At 46.9% G+C, this 19,956-nt stretch overlaps 1 protein-coding gene across 11 annotated transcripts in view; it reads right to left on the bottom strand.

Annotated features, from left to right (window-relative positions):
• The window catches only part of LPIN1 (lipin 1), a 163,685-nt gene that overhangs the window by 59,440 nt on the left and 84,289 nt on the right, over positions 1-19,956 (bottom strand). For 10 of the 11 annotated variants that reach the window (XM_074394121.1, XM_074394130.1, XM_010337933.3 and 7 more), the window contains 2 exons: positions 4,495-4,695; positions 2,362-2,457 (listed from right to left, as the gene is read on the bottom strand). In XM_074394121.1, coding sequence (XP_074250222.1) covers positions 2,362-2,457; positions 4,495-4,695 — 297 coding nt within the window. The remainder of the gene's footprint in view (positions 1-2,361; positions 2,458-4,494; positions 4,696-19,956) is intronic. The other variant, XM_074394137.1, reaches the window with a different exon arrangement.

Below are 19,956 nucleotides of genomic sequence, written 5' to 3'. Positions count from 1 at the left end.
CCCCACCCACAGGCACCCCATCAAACCAGCAAGACCAGGAAGCAGGCCCCATACAGGTCCCGCCGAATGCTGGCCCAAAATGCTTCCTTAGCTCCAACAGCCGAAAATCTGTCTAAAGCCAGGTACAAATGGAAATTAAAACTGCAGGTGTCCACGTGCAGTGGAAAGAGTTTCTGTCAAAGACCATTCCGAAGCCTTCCCATCTAAGAGAGGTGAGGAGCAGGTGGGCAGGGATCCCCAGTGGCCACAGGGTTGTTCTAGAACATGGAAGGGAAGACGCTGGATCCTCCCCAGGTGCCACCCTTCTGGGCGGGCAGGATGGAGGCAGTGTCTGGGCGGTTCTGTACCAAAGCTGCAATTATGGACACTTTAGCTATAAAGAGCCGTTCCATTTTAATCACAGCTGTCCTCCCAGAAAGGAACTAGTTTAAGTCAATTTCATTCAGGATTCCCTACATCGGATCCCTTTAAGCTTCTTCATCATCAGTGAACAAAAGAGTTAAAGAAGTAGTTTGTCTTAGTAGAAAACGTAACCATAAATCATGACCTTGGATTTGGCAAAGGACTGTTACATGTATATGACACCAAAAGCATGAGCAACAAAAGAAAAAAAAATGCATTAAAAAGGCAGACACAAACTTTAAAAACAAAAACAAATTAGACTTCATTAAAACTAAAAACTTTTGTGCTGCAAAAGACACCATCAAGAAAGTGAAAAGAGAACCCACCCAATGGGAGAAAATATTTAGAAATCATATACCTGATAAGGGGTTTGTACCTAGAATATATAATGAAGGCACACAAGGCGGTAACAAAAAAGACAAACAAGCCCCCAAAAAACCAGCAAAGGGCCAGGCGCGGCCTATAATCCCAGCACTTTGGGAGGCCGAGGCGGGTGGATCACGAGGTCAAGAGATCGAGACCATTCTGGTCAACAAGGTGAAACCCTGTCTCTACTAAAAATACAAAAAATTGCTGGGCATGGTGGCGCGCGCCTGCAGTCCGAGCTACTTGGGAGGCTGAGGCAGGAGAACTGCTTGAACCCAGGAGGCGGAGGTTGCGGTGAGCCAAGATCACGGCACTGCCCTCCAGCCTGGGTAACAAGAGCAAAACTTCGTCTCAAAAAAAAAAAAAAAAAAAAAAAAATTATAAAAAACCAGCAAAGGATCTGAATAGACATTTCTCCAAAGAAGATACAGAAATGGCCAATAAGCACATAAAAAGATGCCCAACATCACTAGTTATTAGGAAAATGCAAATCATAAGCATAAAAAGATACCACTTCACACCCACTAGAATGACTAGGATCACAAAATCAGAAAAGATCTGGCAAAGATGTAGACAAATCAGAACTCTTTGAGCACTGCTGGTGGGAACATAAAATGGTACAGCTGCTTCGTAAAACAGTCTGGCAGTTCCTCAAATGTTAAATGTAAGTTTACTGCATGACCCAGCAATGCCATTCCTAGGTATATAACCAAGAAAAATCAAATGCATGTGTCCACACAAAAGCTTGTACACAAATGTTCACAGCCACATTATTTACAACAGCTAAAAGGTGGAAACCACCCAAGTTGTTTGTAATGATGGATGGAACAGATGAACGGACATGGTTATTGACACAATGGAATACTATTTGTTCATATAAAGGAATAAAGCATTAATACATACTAAAACCTGGATGAACCTTGAAATACTAGTCAAAAAAATCAGGCACAAAAGACCGGATACTATGATTCCATTCAAAAGTTCAGAACAGAGAAATCTATAGAGACAGAAAGATTAGTGTCAGCTTAGGCTCAGCGGTTGGGGGTAGAATATAGGGGAGGTGGTATCTAAAGGGTATGGTGTTTCTTTTTGGGGTGATGAAAATGTTCAAAAATTGACCGTGGCGATAGCTGCACCTGTCTCTAAATATACTAAAACTACTACGTGTACACTTGAAATGGGTAAATTGTGTATAGGTGAAATACATCTCAATCAAGCTAATAAAAATTTTTAAATAATTTTTTTAAAAGTGATTCAGCCACTCATAAATAAAAGCACATTGGCTATTTGAGATTTGACACAGGGGTGTAATGTGCACACCTCTCACAGTGGTCCGGGCCCATGTCTCTGTCTCCTGAGATACAGTCAGCAAACTGAAGCCAGCCAGCGGAGCCCTGAGTCTGCGTGGACTCAGCACACCCCCGGCCACCGTGCTCAAACCCCCTAGCACAGGTCAACGCCCACTTCCGTGTGCCGCTAGGTCCATACAGCCAGGGCCGCTACTACGTTGCACAAACTTCTGCCGTGTCTCCAGATAAGCATTGCTCAGAGCTCAAAAGTAGGAAGTCACCCTGACCACCCAGCCCTCTTTACCTGATCATTATCTGTTTCTTGAACAAAAAATGCTTCTCCATTATCTCCCAATTTCATGTGCAAATCCACAGATTCCCCATTGATTTCTATGTCAACCTGAGGGGAAAACAGTTAAGAAAAGAATGAGCTGCCTTCACCAGAACAGAAGACCCCAGCGGACAGCCAAGTCTCTGCGGACGGACGCAGTCATCGCACACACCCTGAAGTGTCCGCACATCTCCCAGCCTCAGCCAGGCAGTCCCATCCAAGAGAACTGTCACTTGAGCACTGGAGGAGTTCCGGGTTTGTGAGGGCAGGCCCCTGACCAGGAAAGACGGAACCCAAAACAGTAGGTTGGTGTAAAAACAACTGCGGTTTTTGCCAACCGTAATTGCTAATTGCTCAATTACTAATTACTAAAAATAATTGAGGCTTTTGCCATCATTTTTTATTATTAAAAATGGTGGACAAAAAAAAATGGCAAAAACCACAATTACTTTAGCACCAACCTAATGGAAAGGTTCCTCGAGGACCACCTGGTGTAGCTCCTCTTTTTTTTTTTTTTTTTTGGCTGAGGAGCTGAGACCAGACAAGAGGTCACGCGGCTGGTGAGAGTTCGAGCTGCAGTCAAAGCTTCCCCAGCCCCAGACATTAGAAATTACACCCTGGAAAAGTCGTCACCTATTGGCTGGGATCCTTCAAACATTCTCAATGAAGAGATTCCACTTAACTCAAAGGACCAATTATGAGACATCATCCCAAATTCCACCTCAGGTGGGGTGTGAAATGTCTATTTGTAAGGATTTCTGTCTTTCCATTTGTGTGGCAGTGTCCTTTCTAAAACAGGCCACGTCAAGATCCCGGCCCTACCTGCTCTTCTAGAACCGTTGCCACTCCTGAACATAAACTAGAAATAAAATCCTGAGTTTCCAACCGGCCAAACGGACCCCCTCTTGGCCAAGGAGATGCCAGAGAAACCTTGAGAACTGAGTTCCAGGCCATGATGGAATGGGAGGTGGGCCAGGTTTCCTCTCACCCCACCTCACTAACTGCAGTGACGCTTTCTTCCCCAAGGGCCAAACAGAAACCAGCCCTTTTAAAAGACCGTGCTGCACCTCCTTTTTTTGCCTAAGAAGAGCCCAGGGACTGGGCCTGGCCTCTCAAGGGAGAAAGTGCCCTGAGGGTTTTCCTTTCCTCTGCTCCACCCTTTGACCTCAGACACCAGAAAACTCCACCCTCAGCTGGTGCTATCGCGACACATTTTGAACATGGGTGCCATGGAGAGACAGGAAGCACGGTGCACGTGTACATGTTTTCCTCTCCTGAACACTCATGACTCCTCCTGTGGCTTATTAAATATGAAGATTCTGTGGCCCCAGACAGCACACAACCCTGGGCTCTTTGCACCTCCCTCAAAGCCTCCGTGTCCTGCTTCTGGCCAGAGGCTACCCTTCCCAGCCTGTCAGAATTGGTCACCCTGCAGGCTACAACCTAGTTCTTCACTCCAAATTTATGCACCTCATTCTTCTTCCATTGACACCATCAACAAAAGCCTATTTCTCCTCCCCTTGAGCCCAGGCAGGCTTGTGACGGCCCCAATCAGTGGAGCACAGCAGAGGAGATGTCACATGGCTTCCAAAGCTAGGCCATAAGAAGATCCAGCATCTGCCTGGCTTCCTCCCTCTCAAGATGCTTGCCTCACCACCGCCGCGATGTCATGGGGCACCCTGGCCACATGGAGAGGCCATGGGTAGGTGGTATGACCAAGAGTCTCAGCGAAGAGCTCAGCCAAGAGCCAGAATCCACCACCAGTCACACAGAACGTGAGTGTTCAGATGATTCCAGCCCTCCGCCTTTGAGTTTTCCAGCTGAGGCCCCAGAGAGCGCAGACAAATCACCTCTCTGTGCTCTGTCTGAATTTCTGGCCCACAGAACACAGGAGCTTCATAAACAGTGGTGTGTGCCACACTGTAATTTACACAGCGATATTAACTAGAATAATTTAAGTTAGTCATTGTCAGTTCCATGGCTGGGCCATTTCCAATGGTAACCTAAAACTCTGGGTCTGGAAGTTCAAGACAGGTGGCACCACCAGAGAGCAAGGGCATTCTCTAAGGAGGGCCGGCGCCAGGTTCCCATGCCCCGTGAGCTCACCACTTTCTCTCGGGAGCGCAGGACCCCCATCTTCCCAAAGCGGACATGGAAAGGGGAGCACTGGAGGTTTCCATTGGGCTGGCGGATGACGATGATGTCGATGCACCCCGACAGCGTGGCGGGGTTCAGTCCCTTGTAGAGCTCCTTCACAGTGACGAACACCTGGCCAGCTAACTGCCCCACGTAATTCATGGTCTGCACCTGAAAAACAGACAAACAAAATACACATGGGCACACAATTAATCTGAGGAAGAGCCAGTCCAAATGAACTCCTTACCACTTCAAAAACGTGGATTACACACAGAACTTTCAGCTCGTCTCGTTTCTGGAATGTGCTCCACCTACACCCATGGCCCATCACAGCCCATTGCCCCAATTCCCACAGCAAGCCCACCAGTCTCCACTCTCCGAAGGCCAGCACAGACAGCCCTGACCCCATGACACCTAATCTCAGTTGTCCCCGGCTCTGACTTCTCTGCAGTCCCATGAAGTTTGTTTACATCATCCTTAGGACCCTGCCACCTGTCCCTTCTTCTGTCATGATGAACAGGTTTTGCACACTAAATCTCAAGATGGCAGAAGAAAGAGACTCTTTCATACAGCTTAGGATTCCCCACCATGCCAGTCACAATAACTATTTGATTATATTAGTTGAAAAACAAATGACCATTTTTACTAAAGAAGGGAAATGAATGATTTTTATTTGTAACAATTTCCACGTGGCCTTTGCCTGCCCGCCTGACTTCTCTCCTCTGCTCCAGGGAACATCAGCACTCTGGGCTACCAGCCGGCTGTCAACTGCAATCCACTCAGCAAAGATTCAGGCCGTCTCTACAGGGCCTGGTGCCACAACAGAGATAAAAAGAAAGTCCCTGTCCCATGGAGGGGCTCACAGGCTCATGAAGGAAAGAGAGGTAATATACAAGGAACTACCAGGGCACAGTAGCTCACACCTTAACCCCAGCACTTTGGGAGAAGGAGGTAGGTGCATGGCTATGGCCCAGGAGTTGAAGATCAGCCTGAGCATGGCAAAACCCTATCTCTACTAAAAACACAAAAATTAGCTAGGCGTGCTGGTGCATGCCTGCAGTCCCAGCTACTTGGGAGGCTGAGGTGGGAGGATCACTTGAACCGAGGAGGGCGAGGTTGCAGTGAGCTGAGATCATGCCACTGCCCTCCAGCCAGAGAGTGCAAGACCATATGTGCAAAATATATAAATGTATGTCAGCTACACTGACATATATTTTAGTCTGCGCGTGTGTGTGTATCTGAGTATATATATATAGTCCGTGTGTATCTGTTTACAAATATATGTATACGTATACATAGACATTTCAGTCTGTGTGTATGTGTGTGTGTGTGTGTGGATATATATATATGTATATATATACACACACAGACTGAAATGTCAGTATCACTGAATTTGTCTTAAGTAAACACCAAGGGAGATATGATCAAGGAAAGAAGGTGCATCACAGAGGAGCTGGCGCTGGAGGCGGGCTTGGAGGAGGACAGGGACACCCTCAGATGTCATATGAGAAGGTAGACAGGGCACTGTTGGGCAGCGAGAGGTTCGTGCAGAGGCATGGAGGCTTAAAACCACCAGACAAGAAGAGGGAGCTGTGTCCAGAACAGAGAATGTGCAGGAGGGAAGGATGGAGAGACGGGGGCCATGCCAGGAGATGCAAGCTTTGCTGTGTGAAGTCATCAGATTCTAGAACAAAATAATAACTTCCATCTAAGATTTAGAAAAAAAAATTACAATAAAAACATAAAGACAGGCAATAAAATAACCTGGCAGCAGGAAGGTTAGGACAGAAACGATTCCCAGCCTGGAAAGGAAGTAGAGACAGAAGAAACGGAGGGAAACGGACAGGCCAAGAGATATTCCGGGTTCCAGGCAGCCGGAGTGCGAGCCACCGCTGTGCTCTGGCCTCCTTTTCATAGCTCTGGGTCCCTGACCCCCTGGTGCAGGTCCACGCCTGCCCGCATCACTCCACTCTGCCTGGCTCTCCACTCCCATCCTTCTGCCCTGTCACTGTGCCCTGCTGTACCAACCAGTGGTCCTGACTGGCCCAGGGCGTGCCCTGCTCTACCAACCGGCGGTCCTGACTGGCCCAGGGCATGCCCTGCTCTACCAACCGGCAGTCCTGACTGGCCCAGGGCGTGCCCTGCTCTACCAACCGGCGGTCCTGACTGGCCCAGGGCGTGCCCTGCTCTACCAACTGGCGGTCCTGACTGGGCCACAGCACTTGAGTCTTATCCCTGGACCGGGTCATAGCAGGCGGGATTCCTCCAGTCCTCTTCTCTCCACTCCTCGCTCGGCTTCATGGGGCCACACCACCAACCCTCCTCTGGCCCTTCAGGGACATGGCACTTCTCGGTGGTCACCCCATCTCTGGGGCCTCTTATTTTCCCGCTCTGACTTACACTCCAAGGCTGAGTCCTAGACTCTCTTCTATGCTCTTTATTCACCTGAAGCTTTGGTGGACTCGTGAAGCCACGTGGTTGCAAATAACACCCAAACAGGAAGGATTTGCTTGCACGATGCAACTTCCAGTCCACCCTGAGACCTCACCCCTCCTCCTGGGCTATACTGCTCCCATTCTTCAAGGTGACTACCCCAGAGCACATGTGACCACACTGTCAACACCCCCACCCCAGGTCACCTACAGATTCCAGCAAACACCATGTGTGTGAACCTGTGGCCAACAAACCTGTTGTGTAGACAGGCTGGTTCTAAGAGCTTGTCCTAGCATTCAGTGGCGCTGTCGTATTATGATATAACAGGAAATACATATTTTGGTCTTCATCCCCAGATCCCCAGCCAGAACTCCTAAACCCCTTATAATTTCCTAAGTGATCAGAGTGATAGGAATATCTTTTGTTATAAATGATATTTAGTTTTCCTCCCCTGCTCCTAAAACAGCTCCTTAGCTCCAGAGCAATAAAGGTGAAAGGAGAGTCTTTGGTCACTCATGATAAGCCCCCTTCAACCACACGGAAGTATAATCAGAGGAGAGGGGATGGACCAGCTGCCAGAGGAACGAACCAGTGATGAGAGTTGGCGCCTTCAGCCACTCCCCACTCCTTATCCCCCACCCCACCCCCAACCTCCAGGGACAGAGAGGAGATGGAGATTAAGTGTAATCAACGGCAGATGATTTAATCAATCTCGCCTGTGGAATAAAGCCTCCAGAGAACCCTACAGAAAGGGGCTCAGAGAGCTTCCAGCTTGGTGAACGTGTGGCAGTGCTGGGAGGCTGGTGTGCTGGAGGAGGCGTGGAAACACCACCACCTCCCCCATCGCCTTGCCCTGTGCACCCTTCCATCTGGCTGCCCTGGAGTTGTATCCTTCATAATAAACCAGTGACGCAGGGCACAGTGGCTCACTTTGGGAGGCCAAGGAGGGAAGACCACTTGAGGTCGGGAGTTCAAGACCAGCCTGACCAACATGGAGAAACCCTGTCGCTACTAAAATACAAAAAATTAGCTGGGCGTGGTGGCCAGTGCCTGTAATCCCACTTACTCGGGAGGCTAAGGCAGGAGAATCGCTTGAACCTGCAAGGCGAAGATTGCAGTGAGCCGAGATCACACCATTGTACTCCAGCCTGGGCAATAAGAATGAAACTCCGTCTCAAAAATAAATAATAAATAAACCAGTGACGATCAGAAAACTGTTTGCCTGAGTTCTGTGAGCCTATCCACATGGGAATGAACCAAAGGAGGGGGTCATGGGAACCCCCGATTTATAGCCAGTCAGGCAGAAGCACAGGAGGCCCAGACTCATGACTGGCATCTGAAGTGAGGGACAGCTTGTGGGACTGAGCCCTTACCCTGTGGAATCTGACGCTAACTCCAGGTAGACGTGTCAGAATTGAACTGAATTGTAGGCACCCAGGTGGTGTGCTCCAAGAGCTAGAGAAGAAGAGACACACACACATTTGGTGTCAGAAGTGTATATGAGAGCAGAGGAAATCGTATGCTTTGTTTGTTCTCTTATAAGCTACATTCTTAAGGCCAAGGATAAAGTCTTAGTCTTTCAAGTTAAAAAAAAAAAAAAATATATATATATATATATATATATATACCTTTTGTAAATCTTACCACAACCCCTATGAAATAAGCAAAAGTGAGATCACTACACCCACTTGCAAATGAGCCTCAAAAGTGGTCAAATGCCCTGCAGGCAGGGGCCAGTAAGAACTGCTGATTTAATTCTAACAGAACAGGCCAGAGAACCAAAAGCCATGAATGATGCCTACAGAGAAAAGAACGCACGAAGCCCCGCCGGTTCCTTTCACTATTTACTATATTAAACAAAGCTCTCAGTACTGATACACCTCCTCTCTCAACTGAGGAAACAAGCCCCTACTAAAGACCCTCAGAGAGGAACACACATCAGCCTTCCTTTCACCTGGGGGTAAACACCAGTGCCCAGCTCCCCCTTGATCTGCTCTGCTAATACATGTCACATACCTATATAAATATCAAAACACACATTTTTCTTTTTTTTTTTCTTTTGAGACAGAGTCTTGCTCTGTCGCCCAGACTAGAGTACAGTGGTGAAATCTCAGCTTACTGCAACCTCCACCTCCTGGGTTCAACTGATTCTTCTGCCTCAGCCTTCCAAGTAGCTGGAACTACAGGCATGCGCCACCATGCCTGGCTAATTTTTGTATTTTTAGTAGAGGTGGGGTTTCACCATGTTGACCAGGCTGGTCTCGATCTCCTGATCTCATGATCCGCCCACCTCGGCCTCCCAGAGTGCTGGGATTACAGGCGTGAGCTACCGTGCCCGGACCCAAAACACACATTTTTCTAAGTTTGCTAGTGGTGCAGGTTTAACCTCATGCAAAAAGGTGCAGTGGGATGGTTCCTGAAAAGATGTACAATACAAGAAATGATGCTTTGTAACCCTGATACTTCTTACTCCTTCAATGTTGAACTTAGATTTTAAGGTGTTTGGTAAGAGAGGTAACCCTCTAACTCTAAAACTATGTGATAACATCTTTGTACAATTCCTTTCATATACATCATCTCACGTTGACTCTCAGAACACCCTGTAGGAATGCAGCCTTTGGATGGTAAAACCAGAAGAGAGCAAAAGTACATGAAGATCGCAGGGCTGGTGAAGAGCGGTTCTCTGGATTGACATGCCCAGTTTCACCAGACTGGAACCCAGGTCTTTGGATTTTGAAGGGACCTCTCTTATGGTTCTGTGAAGCCTCTTCTCATGTACCCCATCTCTTCGCCTTCATCACCCTTGCAGGTGAGCTATGTCTGCCACCGAATGATGAGACCACCTCCCCAGCAGCAAGGCCCCAAACCCAGGCCAGTGCATAGAACTACTGTTAGTATTTTTTTACTCATAAGAAAGAGAAAACTCGTAAGTGGATAGCATTGCCACATCTCTGCATTCTAGCCTCCCTCTGTAAAGGGAGCATGTTGGCCTGGGTGACCTGTAAGGTCCAATTCCAGCTCTAACCGTTCTGAGGCAAAGGCTTCACTCCTTGGTTCTTAGCAACTCTTAATAATTTGTTGTTCCGCCCTCTTGTTCTCAAGAACAAGCATCCCTGCCCTTCTTCGGTAAGCAAACTCAAGGGTACTGCTCAGAATCCAAAAACTTGAAAGCTGGAAGGATCCTTAGTTATTGTTCCAACCACCTCACGTTTAAATAGTAAGCCCAGAAACAGGAAGCGACTTAGCAAAGCTCCCCACATGGCAGAGACAGAGCCAAGACTCCGATTTCCTCTGTGACCTTCCCACTGGATTGGTCTGGAGTATTTTCCTACCACAAATAATCAGAAGGTACTTTGATATCACCAGCTGTGGCTTTAGCTTAGATTAGTGGTGCTTTGATATCTTTTGCTGTTCCCTCTACTGAATAACTTCTTTGCAAATCTGAAAATACCTGGATTTGAAAGCAGGAAATCGTCTCAAAAATTCTCAGCAAGTGACAGGGTCATGGGCTCCACCTGGCAGTCTGTTCCTAGGAACTCAACATCTCCACTTAGAGGATGTGTAAGTTTCCTGGGCCTGCCTTAACAACTAACCACTGAAAGTTTTGAAAAGGGTGAATACTACCACCTCACATCTATTAAGATGGCTACTATTAAAAAAAAAAAAAACAGAATATAACAAGCATTGGCAAGGATATGGGAACTCTTGTGCACCACTGGTAGGAATGTAAAATGTGCAGCCACTTCAGAAAACAGTCTGAATTCCTCAAAAAATAAAATAAAATAAAATTAGCTTATGATCCAGCCATTCCAGTCCTGAGTAATATCCAAAAGAACTAAAAGCAGGGTCTTGAAAAGATATTTGCACACCCAAGTTCATGGCGGCATTATTCGTAATAGCCAAAAGGAGGCAGCAAACCCAGGGTGACAGATGAATGGAAAAGCAAAATGGGGCAGCCTGGCACCGTGGCTCATGCCTGTAATCCCAGCACTTTGGGAGGCCGAGGCGAGTGGATCACGAGGTCAAGAGATCAAGACCATCCTGGTCAACATGGTGAAACCCCGTCTCTACTAAAAATACAAAAATTAGCTGGGCATGGTGGCACATGCCTGTAGTCCCAGCTACTCGGGAGGCTGGGGCAGAATTGCTTGAACCCAGGAGACAGAGGTTGTGGTGAGCCGAGATCACGCCATTGCACTCCAGCCTGAGTAACAAGAGCGAAACTACATCTCAAAAAAAAAAAAAAAAAAAGCAAAATGTGGTCTATCCACATCATGGAATATTACTGAGCCTTAAAAAGGGAGGAAATTAGCCAGGCGCGGTGGCTCGCGCCTGTAATCCTAGCACTTTGGGAGGCTGAGGTGGGTGGATTACCTGAGGTCAGGAGTTCAAAACCAGCCTGGCCATCATGGTGAAACCCCATCTTTTACAAAAAAAAAAAAAAAGGGAGGAAATCCTGATAGATGCTATTGTTGGGATGCACCTTGAGGACAATAGGCTAAGTGAAATAAAACAGTCACAAAGGACAAACACCATATGATTCTACTTATACGAGCTACCTTAGGTAGACAAACTCATAGAAACTGAAAGAGTGATTACCAGGGGCTGGGGAGAAGCAGAAAACAGGGAGTCACCGTGTGTTTAATGAGCACAGGGTTTCTATTTTGCCACTGAACCGTACACTTAAAGACAGTTAAATGGTAAATTTCATGTTATGTGTATTTTATCACAATTAACTTTTTTTTTTTAAAGAATTGAGGAAAGAGAATATTGTATTAACCAGAACTCATTTCGGAAAGCCAGGATATTATTTGGTTAAACAATTTCTTGGAAAGAAAGCTTGAGGTGGAGGAGTGGAGAATGCCTCCCCCTGGAGGCAGGGGACAGACCATGCCCTTTAAGGCACAGGGGTGGGCCAGGTCACGCCAGGCACCTGCTGGCCAGACGGGAGCAGGCAAGTTAGAGGCGGTTAGGGTTCTCTGGTCCTCCTCCAAGCTCTCTTCAAAACAAACCCTGAACAAATGTTTAAAGAATACAAGAATAGGCCGGGCGCGGTGGCTCACGCCTGTAATCCCAGCACTTTGGGAGGCCGAGGCGGGTGGATCACAAGGTCAGGATATCGAGACCATCCAGGCCAACATGGTGAAACCCCGTCTCTACTAAAAATACAAAAAATTAGCTGGGCATGGTGGCACGTGCCTGTAATCCCAGCTACTCAGGAGGCTGAGGCAGGAGAATTGCCTGAACCCAGGAGGCGGAGGTTGCGGTGAGCCGAGATCGCGCCATTGCACTCCAGCCTGGGTAACAAGAGTGAAACTCCGTCTCAAAAAATAAAAAAAAAAAATACAGGAATAAACCAGCTGGGCATAAATTCCCAAATTTTACTCTCAGTTATGTTTCAAGTAAAAGGCTCAAGGAAGAAGTTAATTTGATTTACCTGAAGAAGCCAGACAAAACCAGCCAAGCAACCCACCTCCCCATACCTGCCCGCTAATCTCATGACTGTCTTTGGTGTCTGCTTCCTGATGTGTACTAAAACAGGTGATGCAGCAGTGAGGGGAATATCTGCTTTAAAGAAGAAAGTATCTTAATTACCTCAAGGGTAACAAACGATAAACAAAACCTGCAGAGGACCAAATGGAATGCTTCAATGTCCAGTGGATCAGCTTTCAGATGCCTGCTATTCACCCACCCCATACCAAATTCCTTTTAAACCTACTGATTTTAATCTCAAAATCTGGCAAGAAATAGCAGCTTCACCTGACAGGATTTTATTTACCACTTGAAACAGGATTCCACAACCCCTAATTCAAATGTTTTTTGACAGAGAACTCAGCCAAATCTTACAAATACCCTTGGCAAGACTGGGGTTTTCTAACTGTGGGTTTTCGGAGAAGCTCTAAGGTGAAGAAACACATACTTTTTTTAATGTGACATCTTCTAGCTTGACCTTCTGCAATAATACAAATTTCCTGAGGTTATTACATCCCACTGGATACCATCTTTGCAGATACCTCTGGGTTAGAAACTGTTTCTATGCCAGAACCAAACAGATAATACAGCAAAGAACATAAAAATCTGCAAGCATATTCCGCTTAGAACTCTACCTATGACATTAATAATAAACAGCAGGCTCAACTCAAATAGCATCAATTATTAAAAATAAATATGGGGGCCGAGCACAGTGGCTCACGCCTATAATCCCAGCACTCTGGGAGGCTGAGGCGGGCAGATCACCTAGGTCAGGAGTTCGAGACCAGCCTGGCCAACATGGTGAAACCCCACCTCTACAAAAATGCAAAAATTAGCATGATGGCTGGCACCTGTGATCCCAGCTACTCGGGAGACTGAGGCAGGAGAGTCAGTTGAACCCAGGAGGCAGAGGTTGCAGTGCTGAGATTGCGCCACTGCACTTCAGTTTGAGCAACAGAGCGAGACGCCATCTCTAAATAAATAAATAAATAGATTTGAATTGTTTTAGGCCACGCCCCTTAATGGATGATTCAGAAAATCTGCTGTTCCACTCATTTATCATGCAAGTAAATAAAAGTGATTTTAATTTCCTTCCTAGTTCCTTCAACTAGAACATTACCTAAGGCGCGTTTTCTGGGACATAATAGTGGCTCCATTTTCATATTGTGGGTTTGCTCCTTGAAAGCGAAATGACAGCATGGTAAGCAACATCTAATTATATGCAAACGAATGCAACACTGTCTCCATAAATGCCCTGTTACAATCCCCAGGTTTCTTCAATCTTTCTCACTTGTGCTTTTCTTCCTAGCATACCTTCTTTAAGAACTAAGTGTCTTGCAGGAGTTGAACAGTTATTCCTCAAATCTGGATGTCCACCTGCCTCCTCTGTTTCCTCCCCTGGCTGTCCAGGTATATGCCCCCTTCATAAACACGCCCACACGACTCTATCTTTCAGCCTCAACCTCCTCTTCAGCCCTCCAGCCCAGGGCAGTTGCTTGAGAAATACTACTGTCATTCGTCAAGTGACTGAACAGACATCTGTCTACCAAGTGAGTCTTCTCTCCTTGAGGACAGGGACGAGGCTTGCTCATTTCTGACATGGTACCTGCCCCATCACAGGGCCCAGGAGATGTCTGCAGTGCTACATGGCCATGTTTTCTTTAACAACTTCCCATGTCTTCTTTGATGACATTCTGCAACACTTGCCAGGAGTCTAATCCTATGCATTTGTCTACTGAGCTAGGGATTTCTGGAATAATGTAATTGCGTTAATATCTACATGGTGATTGATTTCCAAAAGCAAAAGTGTTTTCTTGGTTCAGAACACTTCTCCTCTGGTATAATGGAAACGGAGGATCCAATCTCCCTTGGTCCTATTCTTACAACATTGAGAACTGGTGGGTGTCCCAGAGCAAAGGACCAGGGCTCAAGCGAAGTTCACTGACCTCTGGTGACCATTTTGCCAAAACCAGGATGGAAGCAGTGGCAGGCAGGAGGGTGTGGATGTGTTTTGTGAGGGGGGTCGCCACTTACCCAGGAGACACAGATGGCCTAGGGCTGTAGAGAGCCACAAGGTGTGTGTGCAAAGCCCCTGGTGTTTTAATGAGGAAGGAGTTGGCAGGTCATCTCATATAAAGAGCAATGAGGAACTGTGCCAGAAACAAATGAAAGGGAACTGCTGAAAACAAATTACCTAACTGTACTCAGGTTTCAGCACAGGCTAACCTTTGACTTACCTCTGAAAGGACACTCAGAACAGAACAGAATGGGGCTCTCTGAGAAAACAAATCCTCCTGCCTGTTTGAAGTGGAAATGTCATCTGTGCTGTCGGTACAGACCCTGAGACTGATCCTTGTTTCCTGGGGCTCTTGGGGCAGCCACCGGTTCAGCCTAGAGGAGTCAGCCTCGGGAGACAGGAATCCTCCAAAGCCCTCAGACCTTTCCCAATACCCCTGATTTGTTTAGGCTCAGAACACTTCACATATTACTGCTAAGCCCCAAGGGAAAGGCCATGAACCTCCCTGTTCCATAAAATGTATGACACTCATTCACATGTTATAAGCACACCTGATCCAATTGTAAACAACCCTGGGAAGCATTCCAGGGTAAGCATCATCACCGCATTTCTGATGAGGAGCCAGGGGCAACAGGTTTGTTCCAACATGACTGGAAAGTGAACAGAGAAGAGTGGGGGGCCGAGGCGGGACCCCTAGTCTCCGCTGCTCTCCTCTGTAAAGCGCTACCTCCCCATCTGAGGTGGATACATCCAGTATCAACGGGTGAGGCCACGGAAAGACCAATCAGTCATGCGGGGCTTTAGCAAAGCAGATGGCAACCATCTAATTCTAAATGTCAATTCATATCTAGCACGTGTTTACAGGTCATCCAGGGCTGGAGAGATCATCAAAGACTGACTATAACCGAAGTCTGAATGACAGAGGCAGTTTCAAATCCAGAGCAGAAGCTAAGGCACAATCTAAGCTTCCAAGGAGAGCTGGCTTACTATAGGGAGTGAGCTCACCCTCAAAAGGAATATTCAAAAAGTCTAAGCCACCCCTTGGCAAAGAGGTTGTAGGGGCAATTCAAGCATCTGACGGGGCTCTAACTTTGAGATTCTATGACCTGATCATGGCAACCTCATGAAATCAAGTCTTCATCCCAAGCAAGAAACTTTTTTTTTTCACCCCATCATGAAATTTCAGAGTGTAAACAGCAAGATGTGCCCATCACCTTCAGAGTAGCTCAACAAGGAAGGGAATGAGGGGGAAACGCACTAAAATTTAAAAATTAGAAGAAATGAAGAAGACAGCAGGAATTGTTCTCTCCCAGAGCATAAAGAAAAGTCACTGCAAACAGTTTAAATAAACAGCCATGAGACCTAAGGGTAAGGCTGAAAAGCAGAAATGACACAAAACTAGGGGTCAGAAGGCCTGGCTGTGAGTGTTACCTTCCCGCATTTACGAGCTACGTGTGTGGGAGCAGGGTATTAACACAACGGCTCTGACGGAGCCCACCAGGCTGTCATCCTGAGTGGTCAACACAATGACTAGTTTGGAAAGGTCTTTGCCCCTGGAAGACACATGCAAAATCTCATTATTGTCATGACCTCCCGTAGGAGGTGGCTACAGAAGCAAGGCTCAGGGCCCCAGATGTGACACCTTCAAAACTGTTCTCCCTCACATCAGCACTCCCTGACAGGGCCTCTCAGAAGGTAAAGTCAAAAGCCATTGTTCAAAACCTTCCCCTACAACCCTTAAGGACTTAGAAAGGTCGCAACAACCTCCTGTGTTTAGTCTGTGATCCGAGACTTCTCTGGCACTTGCTTATCTCTGAGTGATTCATCATTTCCTGGAGAGAGGCTACCCAAAACCCGCTCACTGTGCAGAGAGCAAACGCATTCTGTCACATCTGCTCTCATGGCAGGCGCTTACGGGGCACCTGTGGGCTTAAGGCATATCCAGGGAGCTTAGTGATTCAAAAGCCAACCTAACATCCATCTGAGATGGGGCCCCCTTATCTGTGTTTCTGATATCAGCAAATTACAGCTCCCAGATACAGAACTGGCTGCTGCTCGAGGCCAACAGACCGTGTCAAGACAACTAAATGACCACCCCTGGCATCCTTCCTCTAGGGTAGGCACTGTCGGCTCCCCAGCTGGGCTTGACAGGGACGATTTGGGGGCGCCAGCTGCCCTCCTCTGCGCAGTCAGTGTCTCAGCATCTGGGGTCTCTATCTGTGGTCCACCCAGCACCAGATAAAGTCATAAACATCACGCTGCTACTGGTGCTCGCGGAGATCACATCCACCCTGGAGGTTTACGAGACAAATGAGGGTTTTCATCCAAAGCATCTAAAAACACAAAAAGCTTCTAAGAAGTGCCCAAAATGGTATAATGACTAATAAGACTTGCGTGAATATGAAATTGATTTATAAACAGTGTCGACTTCCTCCTGTAATTTGCACTAATGGCAATGAGGAAGTCTTTTCAGAGCACTGTAGACTGATACTCATGGCAGTTGATAAGGGTGATGACAAAAAAGGAAGTCTGGCTCAGACTCAGGGTGATGCAGGGAAAGGAACGCAGACAGAAAGTCAGGCCACCTGGGCAGCAGCCCACGCCCCGCTGTAACTGACACACACTTACGGGCAGCTGCTGCCCTCTGCCAGGTCTGGATTGACTGAGTCCACCAGCATCTCTGCAGTTAAACTGTCCTGACCAGAGCACCTTGAGGAGCTTCTTAAATAGAAGAGCACAGTTCTGCATCCATCACTACCTGCTGGGAAGCTGGGGACTTTCTTGGCATGCCAGGGTTGGTGAGACATTCCCATCCAAAATATAAAAATTCACCAGAAAAGCTGGAGATGCTTTAAAAGGCCTGGAGGTCAGAGGCCTTTTAAAGGCCTTTCAATACTTGCTGACTAAAGTGATGAAACAGCAAACACAGCCAGCCCTGGGGTCCTGCCACCAAAGCCCTGCCCCATGTTAGGCAGGTGAGGAAAATGCACAGCTCCTGCAGAGAGCTTCTGGGGTGGCCGTGGCGAAGCAGGCATCTCCTCCTTCCACCCCACCCCACCCTGCTCATTCCCCTCCCTGCCCAGGACAGGAGGGCGTATCCATCATTAAGCTCATCTGTAGAACTCCAGCACACAGCAGAGGCTCCACAGCACTCCTGACCGCAGTTTCATATGGTTCTAGAAAGGACAGCACTGCTAACACTGTTGGGATGAGGTGACAGAGGTCACATGGTTTCTTGCCTCATTGTTAACATTAGAAAATTCTACATTTGCTCCAAAATTGGCAGAATCCACCTCTGGGCTTCACAGATGGCCAAGAAACGCTTTCTGGGAACTGCCAAAAGTCAAACCCCTGCCACTGCTTTTTCAACCCCACCATTTCCACCACCACTACCCACCTCTGGAAGATTAAAGTCAGTTGAAAATGGCCTCAGATCAGCTCAAAAGAAAAAATGGCCAAAATGTATAGAGAGTTCACATTTGGCCAGTAATATATGAGAGAGATACTCAACCCCCTTCATAATTAAAGATATGACAATTGAAGGAGGCCTTTCAGATGATCCAAAATCAAAGCATTTCATTAAAACCCCAGGGTCCGTGAAAAGTAGGAAAATCAGACATCATCACTTGCTACTAACGGTCATAAATGGGATAAGTAATGTGGCAACGCCCATCTTTTGGGGCACATGTTGGCAAACCCCAGCAACTATATTGCTGGGAACTGATCCTACAAATATAGTAAGATTCATGTACAAAAACGGTAACCACAGCATTAACTGTAATAGGGAAAAATCAGAAATCACTTAGTATCTACATGACTCTGGCTTAATAAATTATGGGCCATCCACATTGTAAAATGGAATATTATGAGGCTGTTAATAAAATGGGGAGAGAGGTAGCTCCATTACTGTTAACATGAATATGGAATGAAAACAGATACAAAAATACAATACGGATCCATTTTTAAGAATTACATTTAAAGAATTATATTACATTAAAAATTACATTTCAAGGCCGGGCGCAGTGGCTCAAGCCTGTAATCCCAGCACTTTGGGAGGCCGAGGCGGGTGGATCACGAGGTCAAGAGATCGAGACCATCCTGGTCAACATGGTGAAACCCCGTCTCTACTAAAAATACAAAAAATTAGCTGGGCATGGTGGCGTGTGCCTGTAGTCCCAGCTACTCAGGAGGCTGAGGCAGGAGAATTGCCTGAACCCAGGAGGCGGAGGTTGCGATGAGCCAAGATCGTGCCATTGCACTCCAGCCTGGGTAACGAGAGTGAAACTCCATCTCAAAAAAAAAAAAATTACATTTCATAAATTTTATGAAATTACATTTTATAAATTTTTAAGAATTCCACTTTTTAAGAATTACATTTGTACATACTTTGCACCAAAAAATTCTGGAATGAGCTACATAGCAAACAAGGTTCACAAGACTCACCCCCGGGGACCAGCCTGGGAGAGGAGCAGGAGACCTTCACTTTTTATCATAAATACTTCCCACAGTGTTGCTTTCTAGCTTTTGTTTTTGTTTTGTTTTTTGTTTGTTTTGTTTTGATTTGATTTGTTTTTTAGACAGAGTCTCCCTCTGTCACCACGCTAGAGTGAGATGGTGCGATCTAGGCTCACTGCAACCTCTGCCTCCTAGCTTCAAGTGATTCTCCTGCCTCACCCTCCCAAGTAGCTGTGACTACAGGAGCCCGTCACCACATCCACCTAATTTTTGTATTTTTAGTAGAGACAGGGTTTTGCCATGTTGGCCAAGCTGGTCTTGAACTCCTGACCTCAGGTGATCCACCCACCTTGGCCTTCCAAAGTGCTGGGATTACAGGCGTGAGCCACCACGTCTGGCCTTTAGCTTCTGTTTTTCATGTCTGCATGTATTTCACGTCAATTATTAGTGACCTCAGAGAACTGGGAGTGAAGCTTGGAAAACTCTGGTCCACTCGGTCTCAGGGTCTCTCCAACACTGAAACCACTGAGACAGAAGAGGGTGCTGGACAGGGGCACTCCTGCTTTGGAGGGAAGGTCAGGTGAGTGACCACTCAGCTCCTCCAGCACGAACACTTTGCAACCCTCAGATACTAAATCCCAGGTGATGCTTGTTCTCAGGTTCCTGCCAAAAAATACAAACGGCCGGATAAAGGTGAGTGCAGACTTCTCAATACAGTGTGACCACTATGATGAGCAAAACAGCCCGAGGCTTTGACTCTGACCCTTTGGCTCTTAATTAGCTCACTGAGTAAGGACAGGACTTTCCTTTCCTTCAAAGACCCAATGGCACGCTCTCGCTGCACACTTGCAAGAGTTCTCCGTCCAAATTCGTGTCTTGGTCAAAAGAATGCTCTGCCCTTATTCTCATTATTTCTGTATCATTGCCCACCCCTACCACACCCCAGCAATTGGGGTGGGGGACCAATATCACCTGGATGTTCCAGAGCACTGTTTTTAGGAGACAATACAGCTCAGTGGGTAAGAGTGCAGGCTCTGGAGGTGTTCACATCCCAG

This window comes from Saimiri boliviensis, chromosome 1 (genome assembly GCF_048565385.1).
Source record: "Saimiri boliviensis isolate mSaiBol1 chromosome 1, mSaiBol1.pri, whole genome shotgun sequence".
NCBI classification, from domain to species: Eukaryota; Metazoa; Chordata; class Mammalia; order Primates; family Cebidae; genus Saimiri; species Saimiri boliviensis.
The sequence above is the reverse complement of the archived record's forward strand: the minus strand, read 5'-3'. Positions and strand labels throughout refer to the sequence as shown.